This window comes from Trachymyrmex septentrionalis, unplaced genomic scaffold (genome assembly GCF_001594115.1).
Source record: "Trachymyrmex septentrionalis isolate Tsep2-gDNA-1 unplaced genomic scaffold, Tsep1.0 scaffold269, whole genome shotgun sequence".
NCBI classification, from domain to species: domain Eukaryota; kingdom Metazoa; phylum Arthropoda; class Insecta; order Hymenoptera; family Formicidae; genus Trachymyrmex; species Trachymyrmex septentrionalis.
This window is the reverse complement of record NW_017305429.1, coordinates 157,406-176,653: the sequence shown is the minus strand read 5'-3', so window position 1 is coordinate 176,653 and position 19,248 is coordinate 157,406. Positions and strand designations below refer to the sequence as shown.

Here is a 19,248-nt window from a genome sequence, read left to right as displayed (position 1 = left end):
TTAATCTACTTTTTTACGAAGCCCCGTACGACTTTTTTTCATCGAGTTATTCAACGTTGAAGCAAAAATGGTCCTTTTGCTTCAACGTTGAATAACTCGATGAAAAAAAGTCGTACGGGGCTTCGTAAAAAAGTAGATTAAAGGTAAAGATTCGCTCTTTCGAATGATGTAAATCGCATTTATATACAATTTTTATTCCACTCCGTGGAGCTTCGCAAATTTCATAAAAAATTTTGATGTCTCATATATCTTCATTTATGTTTGTGTAATTTCATGAAATCTCCACGAGACCATTTTTTTAAGTATGATCCGAAAAGTAGAGGTTTCTACTTGTAAAATGCTTTTTTAAACATCCCGATACGACAATTTTTGACAAAGTTATTGTATCTTGAAATTTGCTTATTTTTGCAGAGTGAACAGGTGTTGCGTTAATTTTGTTGCTCAGTGTATATTCTATTTATGTATTTTGAAAAATAAGTAATACACTACAATTTTATATCACGTATTTCTCTCCTCTTTTATGAAAAAGTTTGAATATCTTTTCTTAGGCTCGGTATATATAGAAATATGCATCAGATAAATATTTTACGTAGGAGGTAAAAAGAAAAAAAATTAAAAACATGTCATCGCGTTTTATAATGTTTCCTAGATATAAAAATAAATAAGTAAATAAATTTTTAACGATTAAAGTGTTGCGTTGTTCAATTCATTCTTAAAAATACACTTCTTTACCGAGTTCAAGGTTAACGAGCCCAAGGTTGTAATTTAACCGATATTGCTTTTTATTTATCCGCAAGTTTAACGCTTCATTCGCGGCGTAATGCGAGATAAAACCCGTATTTCACGCCACGACACCACGTGTATGACCCGCGTAAGTAACAAAGTGGCTTTTTAGTACACATTCTGTCTCAGGAGAATCAAAGATCGTCAACCGCACTTAAAACCGTTGTGCCGCAGGATTTGTGGTAACGGCTTGGAATATGCGGCTTGTACCAGTTTATGGCAGTGTAAGTTCAGTTACGGAGTTGTGAGCAGAGTGAGCGCTCGTCGTTGCACAGAGCAAGAAAATCCTGTAATAACAGAGCACATATGTGAAACGTACTTATATGTTCAATAACAACTTGATAAAACGTGCGCTCCAAATTCGCGTGCGGCAAATACGACGATTTCCAAAATTATATAATATTTATATATCGGCACAGATGTGGACGAAAATTTAATCTAAAAAATTGTTCAAAGCGGTTGTTTTTCTTTTCTAATATTTTTATATTAAATTAACGATAAGGATATTTTTAAGAGGGATTCTTATTTACATTAAAAAAAAAATTTATTAACTCTTAACAATTTCTTTGAATACAGTACTAAGTAAATATTTACTTACGGTAAATAAATAGTTTATTCAATAAAAAAATTATAATTAAATCAAATTTTCTGTTTACTTTGCGCTGCTGCTGTACTGTATTTGCTATTGTATGTATCAACAATACAATAATTAATTAGTCGAATTAGCAAGGAGGATTGTTTATGCTGGGTTTATGTCGTCAGTGTATACCTTTGATATTACATTACTACTGCAGCAGTAACGCTCAGCAATTCATCCACCGTGAATAATAGTCAACCTTGTCTTGTATTAGCGTGAGTAAGATGGCAATTAATTATCTCAATGTTTGTTTTGACAATTAATCTGTATTAAGTAATAACGATTAATTATTAATCAATAATTATAAACTTAGCAAAGATCAATTAACAATTAAAACAAATAGAATTCGAAGCAATATTCGAGAAATGTATGCATATTCATGCACTTGAATAATTAATTACCCAATAGATTTTATATTCGATAGAAAAAGATCTAAAGTATTTTTCAGTACTAACATAAAATAAAAATAAATAAATTTTTAAAGGTGTAATAAATTATATGTATATATTAATAAATATAAAGGTTAATTAAATATTTAAAAAGTCTTAAATATTTAAAAGTCTTAAATATTTAAAAATCTATAAGATTCTATATAGATATGCGGTTTGCTTCGCTATTTGCTACGTGTGATTTAATGCAATACAATTCTTGATAGTAGATATTCATGTTGTAGGCAATTCTGAGGCACTCTGTACTCTAAATAAATCTCATCTTTCGGTTTTTTTGCCGGTAATACGAGAAGAAGATCCTTAAACCGATCTCGATGAGCGGTACTTTGAGAGATCGGAGGTACCCTTTGGCATAAATATTGATGAGTTTCTGGGAGAAGAAAGTTTCTTGTAAAGTTTCTAAGAGAGAAGAAGCACAGTGGCTTAAGTAATCCAACCGAGAAGCTGTGTGTCATGCAAACCCCGTCGATATTCAGCCAATATAAGGACTTGGTAGAGATTTTTGGAATAAACATAATTTCGGAATTCGTATTCTTTGATGTAATTTATAAAAAGAGAAAGAGGTACCTTTACTACGAAAGTTAAATTAATAATTAAAATTACTATAAATAGAAGGTAAGGTTACTACACGTAGTTCCCTGTGGACATTAAAATGCAGTAGCTGTACGTTCACTGAACATTAAGATGTTAGAGACACATTTAGGATAATCAATTTCGAGCCTCTGTTTTAGACGTAAATTTTGAACGTAACCTATTGACCCAGAAACTTGAAATGACGCGACTGTCGTTACGCTTTTAATAGCTTTTGATAACACCCACTCAAATGATTTATTAAATGCCCTCGTCGTGAATTTCGTATAAAAATAGAAGACAAAGGTCAGATCACAATTGTTTCTGAAGATATGTTAATGTAAATGATTTCTGTAAATATGACTATATACATTTTTTATAAAGTTATCTCTCTCTCTCTCTCTCTCTCTCTCTCTCTTCCTCTTTTTGTTTTTTCTTTTTTAAATTACAAAATATAAAATATTTTGGAACCTGTAAAAAGTGTTTGGAAAAATGCAATGTAGAACATTTTGATTAGAATGCAACAATGAGATGTAATCTTGTAAATTGCAATGCCACGTTGAATGCAAAAAGATTTTGTTGAAATAATAGAAATGAAAAATTCCAACACGGTTACAGCAATATTGGAGAACTTGTAAAATAAGAAATAAAGTTTAGTAATATTGTTATTTTCTTCTGCGTACGTCGGCTTTAATTCTCTGCATTTCTGGAAGAAAGGCAGAGAAGATTGCTATATTTTTTGGCCTCTTGAATGTACGTAATCCCTTAACATAAATATATTTTACCGCAACATTGCCATAGAGCAGTGTAAGTCTTCTAAAGGCGAACCCTTTAATTTTACTACAATTTTACGACGCAGTAATATTTTTTGCACGACGTATACAATATTGCAATTTTACAATGGCATTTTATAGCAGTGCTGCAACCTTCTGTGTGGTGCTACATGGACGAAGAAAGTATTTAACTCTTTTATGGTTGCACGTGTTAACCGTTCCACCCGGAAGAACATAGGCGGTCGGCAGCCATTATTCTCAGGCACAAAGACCAAGAGCAATAAATTATCATTGCTCTCCTCACTTAATCTCAAAAGCCTGTTGTAATACAGCAGACGTCATAAGTGGAATGCGATCAATGCGAAATGCGAAATGCGAAGGTAAACTAATGTGGGAGATACGTTGATCGCTTTTTTAATAATATATTGAGAAAAATGTTCTGATTGTACCAATAAGAAAGTACAAAACAAATTCTGATCATATAAATCATCGTAATTAAACTTCTCGACTAGCATATTTAATAGATTTAATAATAAGTGTCTAATTTGTACACTAAAAAAAATATTAAATTTACAAAAATATTTGTTTGAAATTCTAAATAAATATTTACTAAATGTAAGCACATATTTATTTGATACAAGATTAATTTGTGTGACTTACTATCATACATGTTTTAATTAGGATAAATATTTATTTACTAAATGTTTAGTTCTACTATTCGAAGAAATATGTATTAAAATTTAATAAATCCTTTTTCAGTATACCTTTCTGATTGAATCTGTCAGAATTCCAATTAGTGCAACAAGACTTTTTCCAGTGTAGGTATGATCTTTCTCGGTGTCTCTTCTTTTTCTCGTATATCATCCTCAGTTTTTAGATACTTACCGGGAATGCTGGTACCGAGGGCGACGAAAACAATCGCGGTGACGGAATCCTTGATGCCCAAAGTACAACCGAAATACGAGGCAACGTCGCCGATTATCGCCGTGACCACGCCAATCCCCAGAATGCTGACGATAAAGCACAAATAACCGCCGGCGATATCTGAAATAAAAAAAAGGTATCCCATACGTTTTGCGAAAGCAAAATACAGAGAGTTTCAGAATTCGATTGTTAAATAATATAAATATTGTTTGCACGCATATTTCTTTGTATATATAAAATAGAAGAAATAGAAAAATATACACACGATGATAAAAAAAAGTTTGGCCACAAAGTTTTGGGTTTATCAAACATTAGTAACGTATGTTTATAAGAAACAACTTTTTTTCTCTTTTTCTTTGGAGTGTTTATTATCTCTTATTAAAAACCAAAAAATAATAATTAACATTCAAAGTGGTCACCTTTAGCTTTGATGTAAATTTAAGATTTAAGACGCAACAAGAATGCATTCACGATTATCACGCATTTTTCCGCGGATAAATTCTTTTAGGTAGACAAGAGATATGTCTTCAATTCATCAGCCGAAAATTTTTTTAGCAGAATTTTTTTGGTATTTAATAAGATACAACTATAACACACTCCAGAGTAAGTTTTTTTCTTTTATATATTATATATTACTATTTAGGTAGCAAGTTGGCGTTATTTGTCGTTGTTTTTACATCCAAATGACGACAAATTACGTCAATTTATTATCTGAGCAATGATTTGATAAACATACAAATGTGAAAAACTTTTTGTCGGCTTGTATATAAAATCCATATGGACAAAAGATTATAAAAAATTAATTAAACTGAAAAATTAATGTTAAAATCGCTGTCCTTCATTAATTATTATTCATTAATTATTATTAATGTCCATTTTAATAATGGAAGTGAAATCGACGATATTTTTGGGGTTTAATAGAAAAAACATTGGATAACAGTGCCAAAAAATTTTAATCACTTTGCGCGATATGCGGGATGAACAAAATGCAAATTATAAAGTGACATTCTCTTCGCTCACGCAAACATACACTATCACGTAACCACTCGTTTGAGAGCTTAATTAGTCTAGTTAAAAGTCCACAATTTTTCCTCATTTACGCTCACTCTCGGGACTAATTATGCTGCCTCAGCTCAATTCTGCTTGGCTTTTACAAATCACGAAGCTCGTAACGTTAAAAGCGTTATTTTACCATAATTGGCTATTTCCGATAAATAAAATCACTTATAGAAATTAGTTTAAAACTGTGATAAATGAACAAAAATTTCTATTAAAACTTTGTATGATAATTGTTAAAATATATAATTTTTATATATAATTTTTACTCAGAAATTTATAATATACATTATTTTAGTGCTATTAATATTATATTAAAATATAAGGAGAAGACTTTATAAAAATCATATAAATTTTTTTTTCAATGTACATATCACATATATAAATTTTGTACATGTTTTCATATATAGTTTTATAAAAGCTGTTTCATTATAAGCTGTTTGTCTAAAAATACAACTTTTACATAACTGTTCCTAACAATTCCCTCAGGGATTATTTGTATTCTTTTTATTTTTTATGAATGAGTGCATTGCGTTGTACATATGTCAGATTGTAGGACGTCTAAAAAGGAAATAAAAAATGCATAATCAATTTAACTCTGTACAGATTTATTTTGCAAACATTAAAATAATTGTAATTTTACTAAAAACTATTGTCTTTATATAAATAAATCTATTTCTTCTTACTTAAAATTTTGCAAACATATTCTCTCTAAAACTTGCTAATCGTAAAGTATATTAATAATGAAACTAAGATTCTGTTTTCAAGAATGAGTGAGGGAAAACGTCTTTACGAGTCTTGTATTATAATTCTTATGTTATAAGTCTAATAATTCCTTATTTATAATAAGTATTATAATTTCTTGTGCAATAAGTTTAATTTAACGGTGCGTCATCTTTTTCATAATAAATAATACAATATATTATAGGACCGTATGTGTGTGTGTGTGTGAGTGTGTGTGTGATAACATAAAGAAATCAAAGCCTTAAACGGTCCAGCTGGATTGTCATACAATGCTTGTATGATTCTTGTGTGAATTTATATATTACGTATGTAATCCTTAGAAACGCGCGCCGAAATGATTTTTCGGTCTTGAAACGCTAACTCTACTAAACTACTTTTTCATAATAGCTTCTTTACCTCATATAGTTCCCTTTTCAACCTGCATTTAAACTACTTTTAGTTTCTTTTTACGTTTTCTATTTTCATTTTCGTTACATTCGATTATATTTTTTTCTCTCTTTCCATTTCCTTCTTGTTACATTTCACTCCGCGCGTTACATTAATACTGATATTGAAAGGTTTTTTTCTCGTATATTGTATGTGGATTTTCTCGATCCCGTACATACAATTATTGTGAAAATTGCGAAAAGCTTTCCTTCATCACAATATACTTGAAAAGCAAGCATCTTCTCACATTTGGGGGTATAAGTATCATTTTAGAATTGTAATCACGTCTCAAAATCATGTGACAAAAGTCCTTGAAGCGGCACATAACGGATATTATTATCAGTCCCTAACGTTCTCCAAACGGTCCAAGATATTCGCAATTGATGTGAAACTCGCGGAACGCTTTCTATGGAATTATTATTAAGACAGTTGAAATTCTTGGAGAGCCGCAAGGCTGACGCGGTTCATACCGCAAGTAAAATGCTCTCTCTCTCTCTTTCTCTTTACGCGAACGCATGAATGTGACAACAAAAGGGAATTATTATTAGAAATCTGTATACAAAGATACGTTTACGATGGAACGTGGGCGTTAATACAGCTAAAGAGTCTGTAAACACGCGGTTAGTTTTACTGTTAACACGTGGCCGGTGTATATTATTGCAATACGCTTGCTACACTACTCTTGTACTAAACTCGACTGATTTATTAAAGTCTTTTGTGATCTTTTTCAAGCAACTCACTCTTATCGATTACATTATGTAATTATCGGAAAATCAAGCAAGCTTGGAAATTCTCTCGAGATCGAATAAAAACTCGTCTGACAATATTAAATAAAAAGTCTGAAAGTATAAAAATAAAGTGCATTCTGTAATTCTTATATACAATATAATACGAGTACATTATTATTTCTAATTAAACTATATAAAAAAAAGTTTTATTTAAAAACTTCTACTCAATTAATTTTTTATATTTTTTTTTTACAAAATATATTGTATCGACAGTACAAAACAATTTTTTAAAAAAGATTCTTACTAATTTACTTATTTTACTCCGTTGAATCCGTTGCAAAAAATGCAACTCTTAATTCTTATTAAAGAAAATTTTATTTGATATCTCATTACTTCGTACTATTGCCATAAATTCCGAACGAAATTTACTTTGGAAGAGTATAGAAGCACAGGTCATCATAAATCACGCAGAAATTTCGTGGAAATTTCATGAGAGAGCAGAGAAGTATGTATATAGCGTTCTTTATCTATTTGCTTGTACATGTGTGTGTATTTGCCTGTGTAATACACGTACATGTCCATAGGGAATTTTAGGAACATCTTTAAAAAAAACCGTTAAACTTAAGATATTATGCATATCTCTGCATTTATACATACATAACTTGCAAATTAAGGTCTTGAGAATTCAACTATCGTCTTCAGATTTTGCCGACTTTTCCGGCAACATGTCCCACTGCGAAATATTGCATTTAGTAATGCGATGTGTTCATGAATCTCGCTCATACCGTTGCAACCGGTATACATATTACAGTTGCATAATCTGCAGTTACATAACTATAAATTTCGGCTTATCTGGAAAGTATTGCAATCGTAATAGCATAACGTTTTATATACTTGGAACATTTATTTATCATATTCTAATCTAGAATTTACTTTTGATATCAAAGAAATTCCTCGATCACTCCGATAATTTCCGGCTCTGACCGGAAATTAAGCTTTTTTTTTCCTTATAAAAGGTGAAGCGAGAGGAAGAGTAAATACAATTCTGCATCTTGTGCTTCTGCATAGAAGCGCTGATCTACAAGGACGACGGGTAAAAAAGAAGAGAAAGATAAACAAGGTGAAATTACGTTGCTCGATACAGTAGTTTCCAGAGCTTTTGCAGAGTTCAGCAGGTCTTTGCGATTGTGCTTGCTGAAATAAAGCACGTCTTCTCCTCGCCCTTTATCCTCCTCTTACCGTCTTTCCTCGTTTTCTTCCACCTGGATGGAAGTAGAGCCATGACTAAAGAATGCAGAAAAGCTCTCCCACATCTCAAAAAATACAGGAATAGGTTAAAATAGAATCGAAGAAATAACAAAAATAAAAAAACGGAGACAATCCGTGAAAAATTTAAGACATAAAATTACGCAAACAAAAAGAATCTATTTTCTTCAAACTTTTTACAAAGTCCCGTAATCAAAGTATAATATTTGATTACAGAAAGCTGAGTTTCTTCAATTGCTCTTTGTACAAAGATAATAAATATCTATATCTTCGTGTTCTTCATACTGTTAAGATGGATTATTGAATAACTTTCATTAGTTTTAAAATTTCACAGTTATTTTTTTGTAAAACATCGCATTATATAAATCAATTTGTAATTAATCTTCTCGTATGCGTGTGAATATTAAAAACTATTATCCCGCGAGAGAGAGTTTAAGTGTACCGTTTTCCGTTTTGCAGATTGCACCATCATAAACACATTTTGATCGAAATTCGCTTTACTTTTCATGTTAGCTGGCAATTTCGTATCTATAAACGTTTTCATATAAGATTGAAATTACAGTATTAATATTCACAATGTATATATTATTTTAAAAGTGCTAAAAACATCTTTTTACATGTTAACGAAAGTAATCGAATTTGAACAATCGTTTAATAAATATTTTTACCTCAGTTTTGCCATAAAAATCATTAATAAGAGGTTTTTTGTACAATTCTGTACACATAAATAATACAATCAATTCCTGAGAAAAAAAATGTATTTAACACATAATACACAAACAATAAATAAATTATTATAGGTTCTATTTCATATCGAAATAGTCAACAAAATATAAAACGTCTTGTAAACCATCGATTACTTACCAGAATACTTTGTTATATAGAATGTTTATACAAACAGTCAAAGCATTAAAAAATATTATTAAAAAAATATTATATAATACAAAACTATTATATATTTATTTTGCAAAATTTTATCAACATTGATGTCTTGTATAAAACGCGTTTTATAAAATTTGAACCAAACGGATCACACAAATTATAATTCAACCAAAAAAAAAAGAAGTCTACCATATGATGTAAGAGGGAGTTTGTAACATCTACCGTTATTATATTTGTTCATGCGCTAAGAATTTTCATTTTCATTCCATCACAGCTGAAGAGGACTGAGTAAAATCCGAAATGTTCCGTACGAACATTTAAATGTATAGTTTAATAAATTCAATTTTATCCACCTAACAATATTGCTCGTGTTTTTTAATTATTGACTCTGAATAGATTAGTGAAATCACTTTAATATTGCTGTAAAATTAAAAATTTTGAAATACTTTTATCCAAAATTAAAAAAAAACGATAATAAAAAATGTTCCAAATTTAACGAAACGACAAAAATTAAGGTGTACATTGAAATGATTCATTCTATGTAAACACAGATAGACAATATTAATATGAAAAGATTCTTTTACTTACCTGTGGGTGGAACGAAGGCAAAAAGAACCTTCCAGAAGATGGTAAGAAAGTGCATAAGATAATCCATTACGGATGGTGAGGAAGGTTGACCGTTTTCACCCTCAGCGTCATCTTCATCACCCCTACTGACGGTCAGCGCTTCCATGAATTGTTCTTTCCATGAACTTGTGCCTAAAAATAAAATTTTAGAATTTATACATTTTAGAAAAAAAGTAGAAAACACAAAAGACATTATATATCTCAAATATATTCTGCAATAGATAAATTAATTTTATAAATCATAAAAATTTTTAATCTTTATTAACAATTTTTTAAATTGATTTATAATAATTCTTGATTAGTTCTTCTTCAAACAGTTAATACTGTCGCAGAAATTATTCAGTAACGTTACGACAATTCCTGTCTATTATGCATAAACAAACAAAGGATTCAGCCTGGTTCTTGAATAAAGTCTTCTCAACACTTGAATACAGTAAAAAAATACTATAAAATCTCATTTTTGTTCACATTCAGATCTATATACATATAATCGTGACGAGCAAGCGAATGAAGCGCTTTATCGAAGGTAAAAGTCGAAAATGCTTTGAGCGATTCCGCTTTACAGGCCGAGTGAAAGCAGAACATGCAGAAAGGAAAACGGGACAAAGAAAAGCACTATAATAGAGCAACGTGATATTCCTTTCTCGCTGTAATCGATTCCATTTTTACACGTATATGTATATACACACAAACACATTGAGAAAGAGAGAGAGAGAGAGAGAGAGAGAGAGAGAGAGAGACAGAAAAAAAGAATAGAAGAAAGACACGAAAAAAAGAACAGATTAGACAGTTCAGCAAGATATAGTTTGCTGAGTAAGTTCAACATTTATAATTAAGAGGATTTGATGATTCAACAAAGAAATTATGTCTGTAGTAAACAATTATGAGAAAAAGCTAATTTAGCTTATTCTTTGCTACAAAAAGATTTGCTGATGTAACAAGTTTTCTTCATTACAGCAGCAAAAGTCACTATCTTAGAGTTCACTTCACATTGCAAATGCTTTGAAGCATTCTTTGATTGGTCAATTTGTAAAATTTTTTCTTCTAATTGGTCAATCAAGTATTTGCAACGTTAAATGGATCATCGTTAGTCAGTTTTGTTCAAAATTTTAATCTGTATATTGATTTTTATAGAAAGTTATCTTTTCTGTATTAACAAATTTTTATTCAATGGTGGATATAGGGGAGGACGGAGAAAGCGACCTCCTCAGAATTTTCTCTAAACAGAAAGTTAGAAAATAACAAAAAGTTAAAATTTATTATATAACAAAATTTGTTTTTAAATTACATTTCATATCATGTTAATATGTATGTAAAAATATATCTGGCTAATAAAAATGCTGAATACTAACATGTATAATTTATATTTTATGATTATGATAATAATAGTAGTAATAATAATAATAGTAAATATAATAAAACAATAAATTAATAAAAATATTTAAAAGATATTAAAAATAACATCAACAATGAAAATAACATCAATAATAAGTAAATATTTACATTTTATCATATCACCCCCCCTCAGAATAATTCTCTGGATCCACCCTTGTTTTTGCTGTGCTATAACAACAAATACGATTACCTATAAGCGCTAATTTTATTCAGGTGTATAATTTTATTACTTTAACAAAGTAACTGACTGTCCATATGCGGCTGTAGATTTGTTGAATCGGTGAAGTTTTTTAATTGTTTCAACAAATCTTTTTTTTCGTGGAGAGAAAATTAAATTGTTTTCATCTCGTTTAATTTTTAAATAAATATTTACCAAATAATGTCCGTTGATAAATATGTTTTGTACTTTTCCTTATTATATATTTACAATATTTGCAATATTTCTTATGCATACACTAAATAATATTTTGTCCATTAAATATTTTACGTACTGTACTTCGGCATTAATAGCAATTATTTATTAAATGTCGAAAAAGATTACCATACAATAAAGTTTCGTTGCTGTCTGTAAATTCGATTTCTTGACCAAAAGCTCTCACCAAAGCTTTTCAGAGATGCTTTGAGGAACATAGAGTACGTGAAATAACTTCCTGCCGTGAAGAAAAGAAAAGCCTCCTGGGAAGTGAAAGGAAGAAAAGAACCAAAATGACAGTAGAAAACAGGTCGGTGCTGATATTTTCGTGGTTTTTATTGTTTTCTGTGCTTGAAGTTAATAGCGAAAGGAAATTCGACACGGTCATTTTCCAAGCTTCCATTGGAAGCTTACGGTATTCGTAATAGGAGGTGATAATAGCGCCATTCCGAGGAATTTTATTATTTGGTATTAATTTGTTCACATGTGTTTTCATATCGTTCATTTGCTACGACGACACAATTTAAAAAAATCTAAAGTTTAAATGTTTTGAATCATTTAAATTTTATCATTAATTTTGATGTAATATAAAGTAAACGATTGGGAATAAAAGTATGTTCCTTTTAATTACGTTCATTTTTTTTAAGTTTTTGTTTTTTTTATGCAAGCAACTAGAATGAAAATTTTTTATTATATCACTGTAGCAAATAAACGACATGTAAAATTTATGTAAATCATAAGGGTCTTATTTAGAGTTTTAATTTATTCCAAATTTTTATTTATTCCGACAAGTTTTTATTTTAATTAACAAGTTTTTATTGAAGTTTAATTAAAGTTTTTATTTTTTTCTATAAAATAAAACGTTATAATGTTCCCATACAACACAGAATTTGCAGCAATATTGCTGCAAAATCTCTATAATATTATATACATACAATGTTGTTGCAACGTTGCAGCAGTGTTGCTGCAACTTTTGTGCAACTTTGTGCTGTAGGGGTTATAATATTGTATATGTGTCAGTGTGATATAAAAATAATAATTACATCGAAAGTATTTTTAATTACATATTAAATGTCAAGTTTATTGCAATTCAAATTTTTATTTGCAATTCATGCATCTAACTTAGTGCATATTAGAAAGGTTGCTCAAGATCATATAAGAAGTATGTTTCTGAACGGTTGCATAGCCAAAGCAGCAAAAATTTAAGATGAATGTAGAAAATGCAGAAACGTGAGAATCATGCATATAGTGCCGAGGGAGTCTTGAATTTCACCAGCTTCTACATAATGCTGCATTCCTCAGAGTTGCATTTTTAAAGAGCCTCAATCTAGATGCTCGCGCGCGTCCCGTGATACGCATTTCTCCATTGGGAAAGATTAAGTCAAGCAAGTTCGAGTTAGACGCGTAGACTATTCAATAATAAATTTATGGCAGAAGCTTGGTGAAGAAAAGTTTCTTGTAAAGAAGAAACTACGAATAGAAACTTTACTATATTTTATATAATTATGAAAAACAGTCATAAGAATTAGTTGAAACTTTCATCCCGATTTTATTTCTCCTTGTCTCTCATGTTTTAACAAGGGGCTACTAAACGTGTATAATTGACGAATACAATGTTCTGTCTCAGCCGTAATGACTGTCATAATTATAATTATAATACGTACACTTTATATTTGTGTCTAAATCTGACTTGAGTTACAGTGGCTATAAAAAAGTAGTCACTTCCAGTCAACATATAATTTTACAATAATTTTTTTCAACCTATTTTTTAATTTATAATTTGATAAAATTATTATTTATAAGGGACACGTATTTTTTTACTGAATATTTTCATGTAATTATATATGTTTCTGTTTCTGAGAAAAATGATAATATCTATTATGATAACATCTATTTTGGTCTACAAGATGTCACTTTGCTATTTAGGAAATATAATTTAATATTTTATTTCTCAATTGTGCTACGAAGAGTATAAAAAGATCCTGTGTGATATGTATACGCGCGCGTATGATTATAACTTTTACATTTTACAGCAGATGTTCCAAGAAGAAATCATATTAGGAACTCACCGAGTATTATGGAGGCATTTGCTCGCTGGACAAGTTTATCCACAGTGTTCTTGAACTCCTTGGATTCTTTAATCCTGATTTGCGCTCGGAACACTTCACCTAAGCGCGGTCTGCCCAACAGTGCCATTTTCTCCTCTTCCGTTCTTTCCTCCGGCTGCTTCAGCTCCGCCGCTGCAGCGATTCCTGCTTCCGCTGAAACCAGAAAATCGCATCTTGCTACTTTAATAATGTCGGGACACGTTCTATAACAGAATAAGTGGGCAGCCGATTCATGGTCAGATAAGAACAGCGAAACAGTTTCTGTTAATTAACAGTTTTAATTAATTCCAGTCTGGCATAATAAATATGCGCGTCATATCGCTGTAAACTTCTTTACAGGATATTTTTGGATATCGAATGACCCATTTTTGCATTTGCAAAATGCTAAAAGTTTTAAGTACCTTCAAGAAGAGAGTTTTAACATCGAGGAACATTAAGATACGGACAGTTTTAAACCAAGTTAAATTAAGGTAATTTTAAAACAAGTTATTTAAAAAATATACAATAACTTTTATATTAAATAAAGTTACAAAATTTGTATATAGAGCACATTTTACTTAGATTTTACTATCATTAACTATCATTATATAACTATTCTTAAAAAATATTTTATTTTTTATTAAGATACTATTTTCTCAAAAAATCACGATATTATTTTAAATATAATATTGTTATTATTTTTATTCCTTCTATTCATATATTACTGATTTATATTACTGGTTGCTAAATATTCTGTTTAACTCTTCCAGTTCTGCATATTGTATTATACATAAAAAATATATAAGAAATGAATGTAACGAAAATATAGATGTACAAAAAGGTTAAATAAAATTTGTAGTATCAATTGTTAAAGATAAACTCACGCTACTCTATAAAGATCGATCGTGAGAAAGCAATATTGGACAAGATTGATTGATCAATATCCTCCACATGAATCTATTAAAATAAACCTTAAACAAAGAAGACGAGTGCGACAAACAGTCGCTTTCTCATGTGGTCGTGACTTTGTTATCGATTGGTCTCATGAATTATAGTCACACACCTCTCTTAAGCTAATTCCGTGCTTCGTACTCCGTGTCTGACCACGCATCGACTCACATCACTTGAATTAACACTTTTCTACTAGCGCACAGTGTGAAACTAATTCAGCCTAGAAGAAAAATATTGTTCTATGTGGCTGCATACACAAATATGGAATGATAAGTATGAATACGATGTATTCATTTTATTATTGTTACAGTTAGTACGGCAATTAGTTTCGATAAAAGTATTCAGCCATGTTATTTCGTTATCTGAAGAAATGTTAATATATAAAAAGAGGGATATATTAAGTATCCAGATATGTTATTCATGTAACGATAAAATTTTCTACAATGCAATATGTATTGACGATTTTACACAAAGTGTGTTTGCTGCGCTATCGATGCATGAATAATACTCAATGACCACATTTATCTCCGTCATCGAGGGATGATCGATACTTTACACCGGGTGTTTCGATCGATGATGAATAACGCATTTATTGTTGGTATCTCCTGTCTACAACCGTGATGGTATAGGGTCGTATTTTATCGAAAAAATAAAAAACCGAATAAATCTGAAATGCGGATAAATTTGAAATATGTTAAAATAAGAGACAGCCAAGAGATAAAAAAAAATAGAGAGCGAAAAAAATTATTATTATTATTATTAAAAGGAAATGTTGTTATAGACAAAAAAAGAATAAAACTAAAGAATTTGCATAAAAACAAAAAATTTTAACAAATTAATATATGTAATTTCTCAAAAAATCAAAAATTATATTTAAAAATTTTTTCTATTTAAGATCATTTACAAAAAATTCATAGATCCTTTTAATATGAAAAAACAATTAGTGGAGACTTTTTCTGTAAATGATAAATTATATCTCAATCACACTTTTTCGTGTTTTAGAAAAATATGTTACTTATTCGCTTCATTATCCAGGAAATTTTCTAGAAACATCCTTTAAGCGGATATAAATTTGTTTACCTTGGCTTTCACTAGCTGTTCTAATGTTACTCCATAAAAGCTTCTTATAGTTCATATCTCGACTAAAGCTCTGGAAGTTAGCTGTTCGTATTGGCAAATTCAATTTTGCTTGACTTTTGCTTGATTTAGGATAGATATATCAACTATTATCTCCTATCATACTCTCCCTAAACTTCGCGAAAGTGTATTTTGTTAATCGCTATAATGTTGCCAATATTATACAATAATTTAAGGATTAAATACAACAATGACAGCAATAATAAAAATATTCAATGTTTTATTATATTTGTAAACAGTTTGTGTGCGTGTGCGTGTGCGTGTGTATGTGTACGTGTGTGACACTTTATCGGATAAGCGGAAAATAATCTTTTATAATACGCGATATATAATCTGAAACATGCAGCAAAATAATAAACATAATTTCTGTAATATCGGTAGTTACGTAATAACAATAAAATAATAATATAATATTACATTCAAAATTATTACATTTACAAAACATTGTTGCCACTTGTAAAATAATAATAACAATCCGTTGTTGAAGTACGGTTTTATCATTGTATAGTATTTCCAACGTAAAACAAATCTGCCATTTACTATTTACTTTTTCGTGTTTTTTATACGTTTAATTTTATTTTTGCAAAAACTTCAGATAGATTGGTTTAAAGATTTTGTACGCTTTCAACATATTATACAAAAATCGGAGACGAAATTTTTTAGAAATTTTAGCATAAAACCGATTTCTTACTATGATAAGAGCAACAAAATCAAGATTAGAGTAATAAATTAATATTTATAAAGGATACTAAATTCTCTGTTTCCTGATTCTGTTCTAACATGCTAACTTTATAGACATGATAAAGTCATTCATAATTTGTCGGATCTAAAATGTATTCAAAAATGAAATCGTCGGAAAAATATTTTGTTAAGTAGATAATTATTCAATGTATATAAATAAATCAATAATAATAAAGGTATTTGAGATATAACATTTCATAATCTTCTTCTAAAAATTAATTAATTTTAATTTTCATATAGACGATAACTAGAAAAGACATCTAAGATTGCTGTAAATTTGTTTTTCAAAGCCATATTTAATGCGTCGTTGAATGTTGAATCTCATTCAAACAAAGGAATACAATTTAACAGCGGAAAGGGAGAACAAGAGATTAAAATGAGGGTCGTTTCTGACTCATTGTCAGACACAGATAAGATCAATAAACGATCGACCGATGAACGCCAGATGCAGTCAGGATGCAATTTATTACGCTCGAAATATGCTTTTATTTGAAAAAACCGACGCGTTAAATTTGAGGTAAAGGAAATGTAATGTGCCTCAGAAATTATTCTATGTTTTGCTTTCTAACGTAATTTTGCTTAGTTAGCATTATGTATATCTCAATATTTCTTTGCTTGAATATACATATATAGTAGTGTGTTGCGGTGCATTTTAAGTGAATTGCATTCTGTCACAGTGAAATTAGCTCATATATATATATATATATGAGCTAATTTCTTATAAAGTTTATATAAAAAGTTAAGACAATCTTAGTTTTAAAACTTATTTATTTTCTTCATTTATATACTTATTTATTTATTGGTAGATAAATTTAAAAATCCATTTTAGTTTTAATTATTTAAAATCTCTTTAGTTTGTTACTTTTTAGATTAAGATATAACGTTCTTGACATTTTGCAATTGACTCTCATAAGGTATACTTTTTTTTATTATACATAATGACTGCATGGATAATAGAGATCAAAAAATAAATGAGATAATTTATCCAAACTAAATAAAAAATGCAAAATGAATCTTTTAAAACCCTTTTTATTTTTGAGTATTATAAGAAATAAATGTTTTCCTTTTTTTTATCTGTTAAGACATATTATTTGATAAATATTATTTGAGTCACTTAAAATAAATAATTAAAAGTAAAAGTAATCATGGAAATATTTATAAACAGAAAGAGGATTGTACTATTCTTTTATTGGGCGAGCTTCGCAATCGAAAAATTGCTAGCTATTGCAAAACTGGGACACGATGATTGAATACAAGCATTGATAACTAAATATGGTCCTGACTCTTCCATCAGAATTTTAAACTTGATTGGGGACGGCAAGTCAGAAATAGATGAGTGCGGAAAATCTCGTCTCATTTTGCAAAGTTTTTTTAACTTATGAAGGTTTAACTTACCAACGGTAGTGGAATTTTCACGAGTGCTTCTCGATCAAAACGTCGAAATTATCGGAAAGCATAAAGAATGGTAGGCGGAAGCAAACGAAAAATTCAGTATACGAATGTAGTAAATCTTTCTCCAAGTTTTTTAAAAATTTCAGAGAGAGATCTATTTATAAGAAATATATACGTTTAAGTTAAAAGATTCTAATCTTTTCAAAAAAAATTAAAGAGACTGAAAGTGATTAAAAATTTTAAATTATAATGATTATTTTTTTTTAGATAAAAGAGAGATTAGAGACTGTTTGATAATAGTAGATTACAAAAAATAGTTAATATTCTGTAAATGAGCAATAAATAAAATATGAAAAACAGCAAAAAAAACTTAAAAGTCTTTACTATATATTAGCATATCAATAAACGCGGTCGTATCGCGTGCAGTAAGCAACAAGGCAAATCGGTATTTATGCGCGAGCTGTCAAGTTGAAAGTACTTTAGATTACCGTATCTCAGAAACGCCAATTGAGTTTCTAATAAGTTTAAGTATCGATAGCCGCGGTTTCGATTGTACTACGAACATGCTTTAACTCCACATTCTATTCGAGTGGGTATGAGTGGAGATAACGCAAAGTCCGAAATAGGAAATTTTGAAACGTTATTATTGTACTGATTACCGCAGATAAAATGTTTATCTTCAATTTCTAACACAAGGTTAGGCTAGGAGTGATTGAAACAATCTTGATACTGTCACATATATGTGTCAGAGATAATAATCGTCAGGATAATATGATTAACCTCCGAGAATTTAATCATGACAGATATTTTAGCGAAACTCTACATATTGACATTTATCTCAATATCCTAATTGTTGTAAAAGTTACAATACATAATTATTTGCAAAAGTTGTATGATTATTTGAAATAGGATAAATCTTTGCTAACTCCGTTTTAAATATTTAATTCTACTTCTTCTACACTGGTTTGTATAATTAATTAATCAGGAAAAACAATAGTCACAGTCGTTTAATAAAAAGGGTATAAGTTAATACACAAGAACTTACTCAAGGTTATGACTGTGCGGGGGTCATGACATATTGAAATAAAAATCATTTTAATGAAAGCTAGATTCTGATTTCTATAGTTTAATTGATCATTTTTAATACATATATATATATAAAAGACAAAAATTAACATTTAAAATTATTTTTATGAGATATATTATTAAATCATTAAATAAGAAAATTAAATATAAAAATTTTTTATTTTTTACACACTATATGTACG

At 29.5% G+C, this 19,248-nt stretch overlaps 1 protein-coding gene across 2 annotated transcripts in view; it reads right to left on the bottom strand.

The window, feature by feature from the left end:
* LOC108749120 (sodium/calcium exchanger 2) overlaps window positions 1–19,248 on the bottom strand; it is a 66,100-nt gene that overhangs the window by 7,145 nt on the left and 39,707 nt on the right. Inside the window, exons 4-6 of one of the 2 annotated variants that reach the window (XM_018487645.1) lie at window positions 13,742–13,933; window positions 9,827–9,997; window positions 4,098–4,256 (exon numbers count right to left, since the gene is read on the bottom strand). In XM_018487645.1, the coding sequence (XP_018343147.1) occupies window positions 4,098–4,256; window positions 9,827–9,997; window positions 13,742–13,933 (522 nt within the window). The remainder of the gene's footprint in view (window positions 1–4,097; window positions 4,257–9,826; window positions 9,998–13,741; window positions 13,934–19,248) is intronic. The other variant, XM_018487646.1, reaches the window with a different exon arrangement.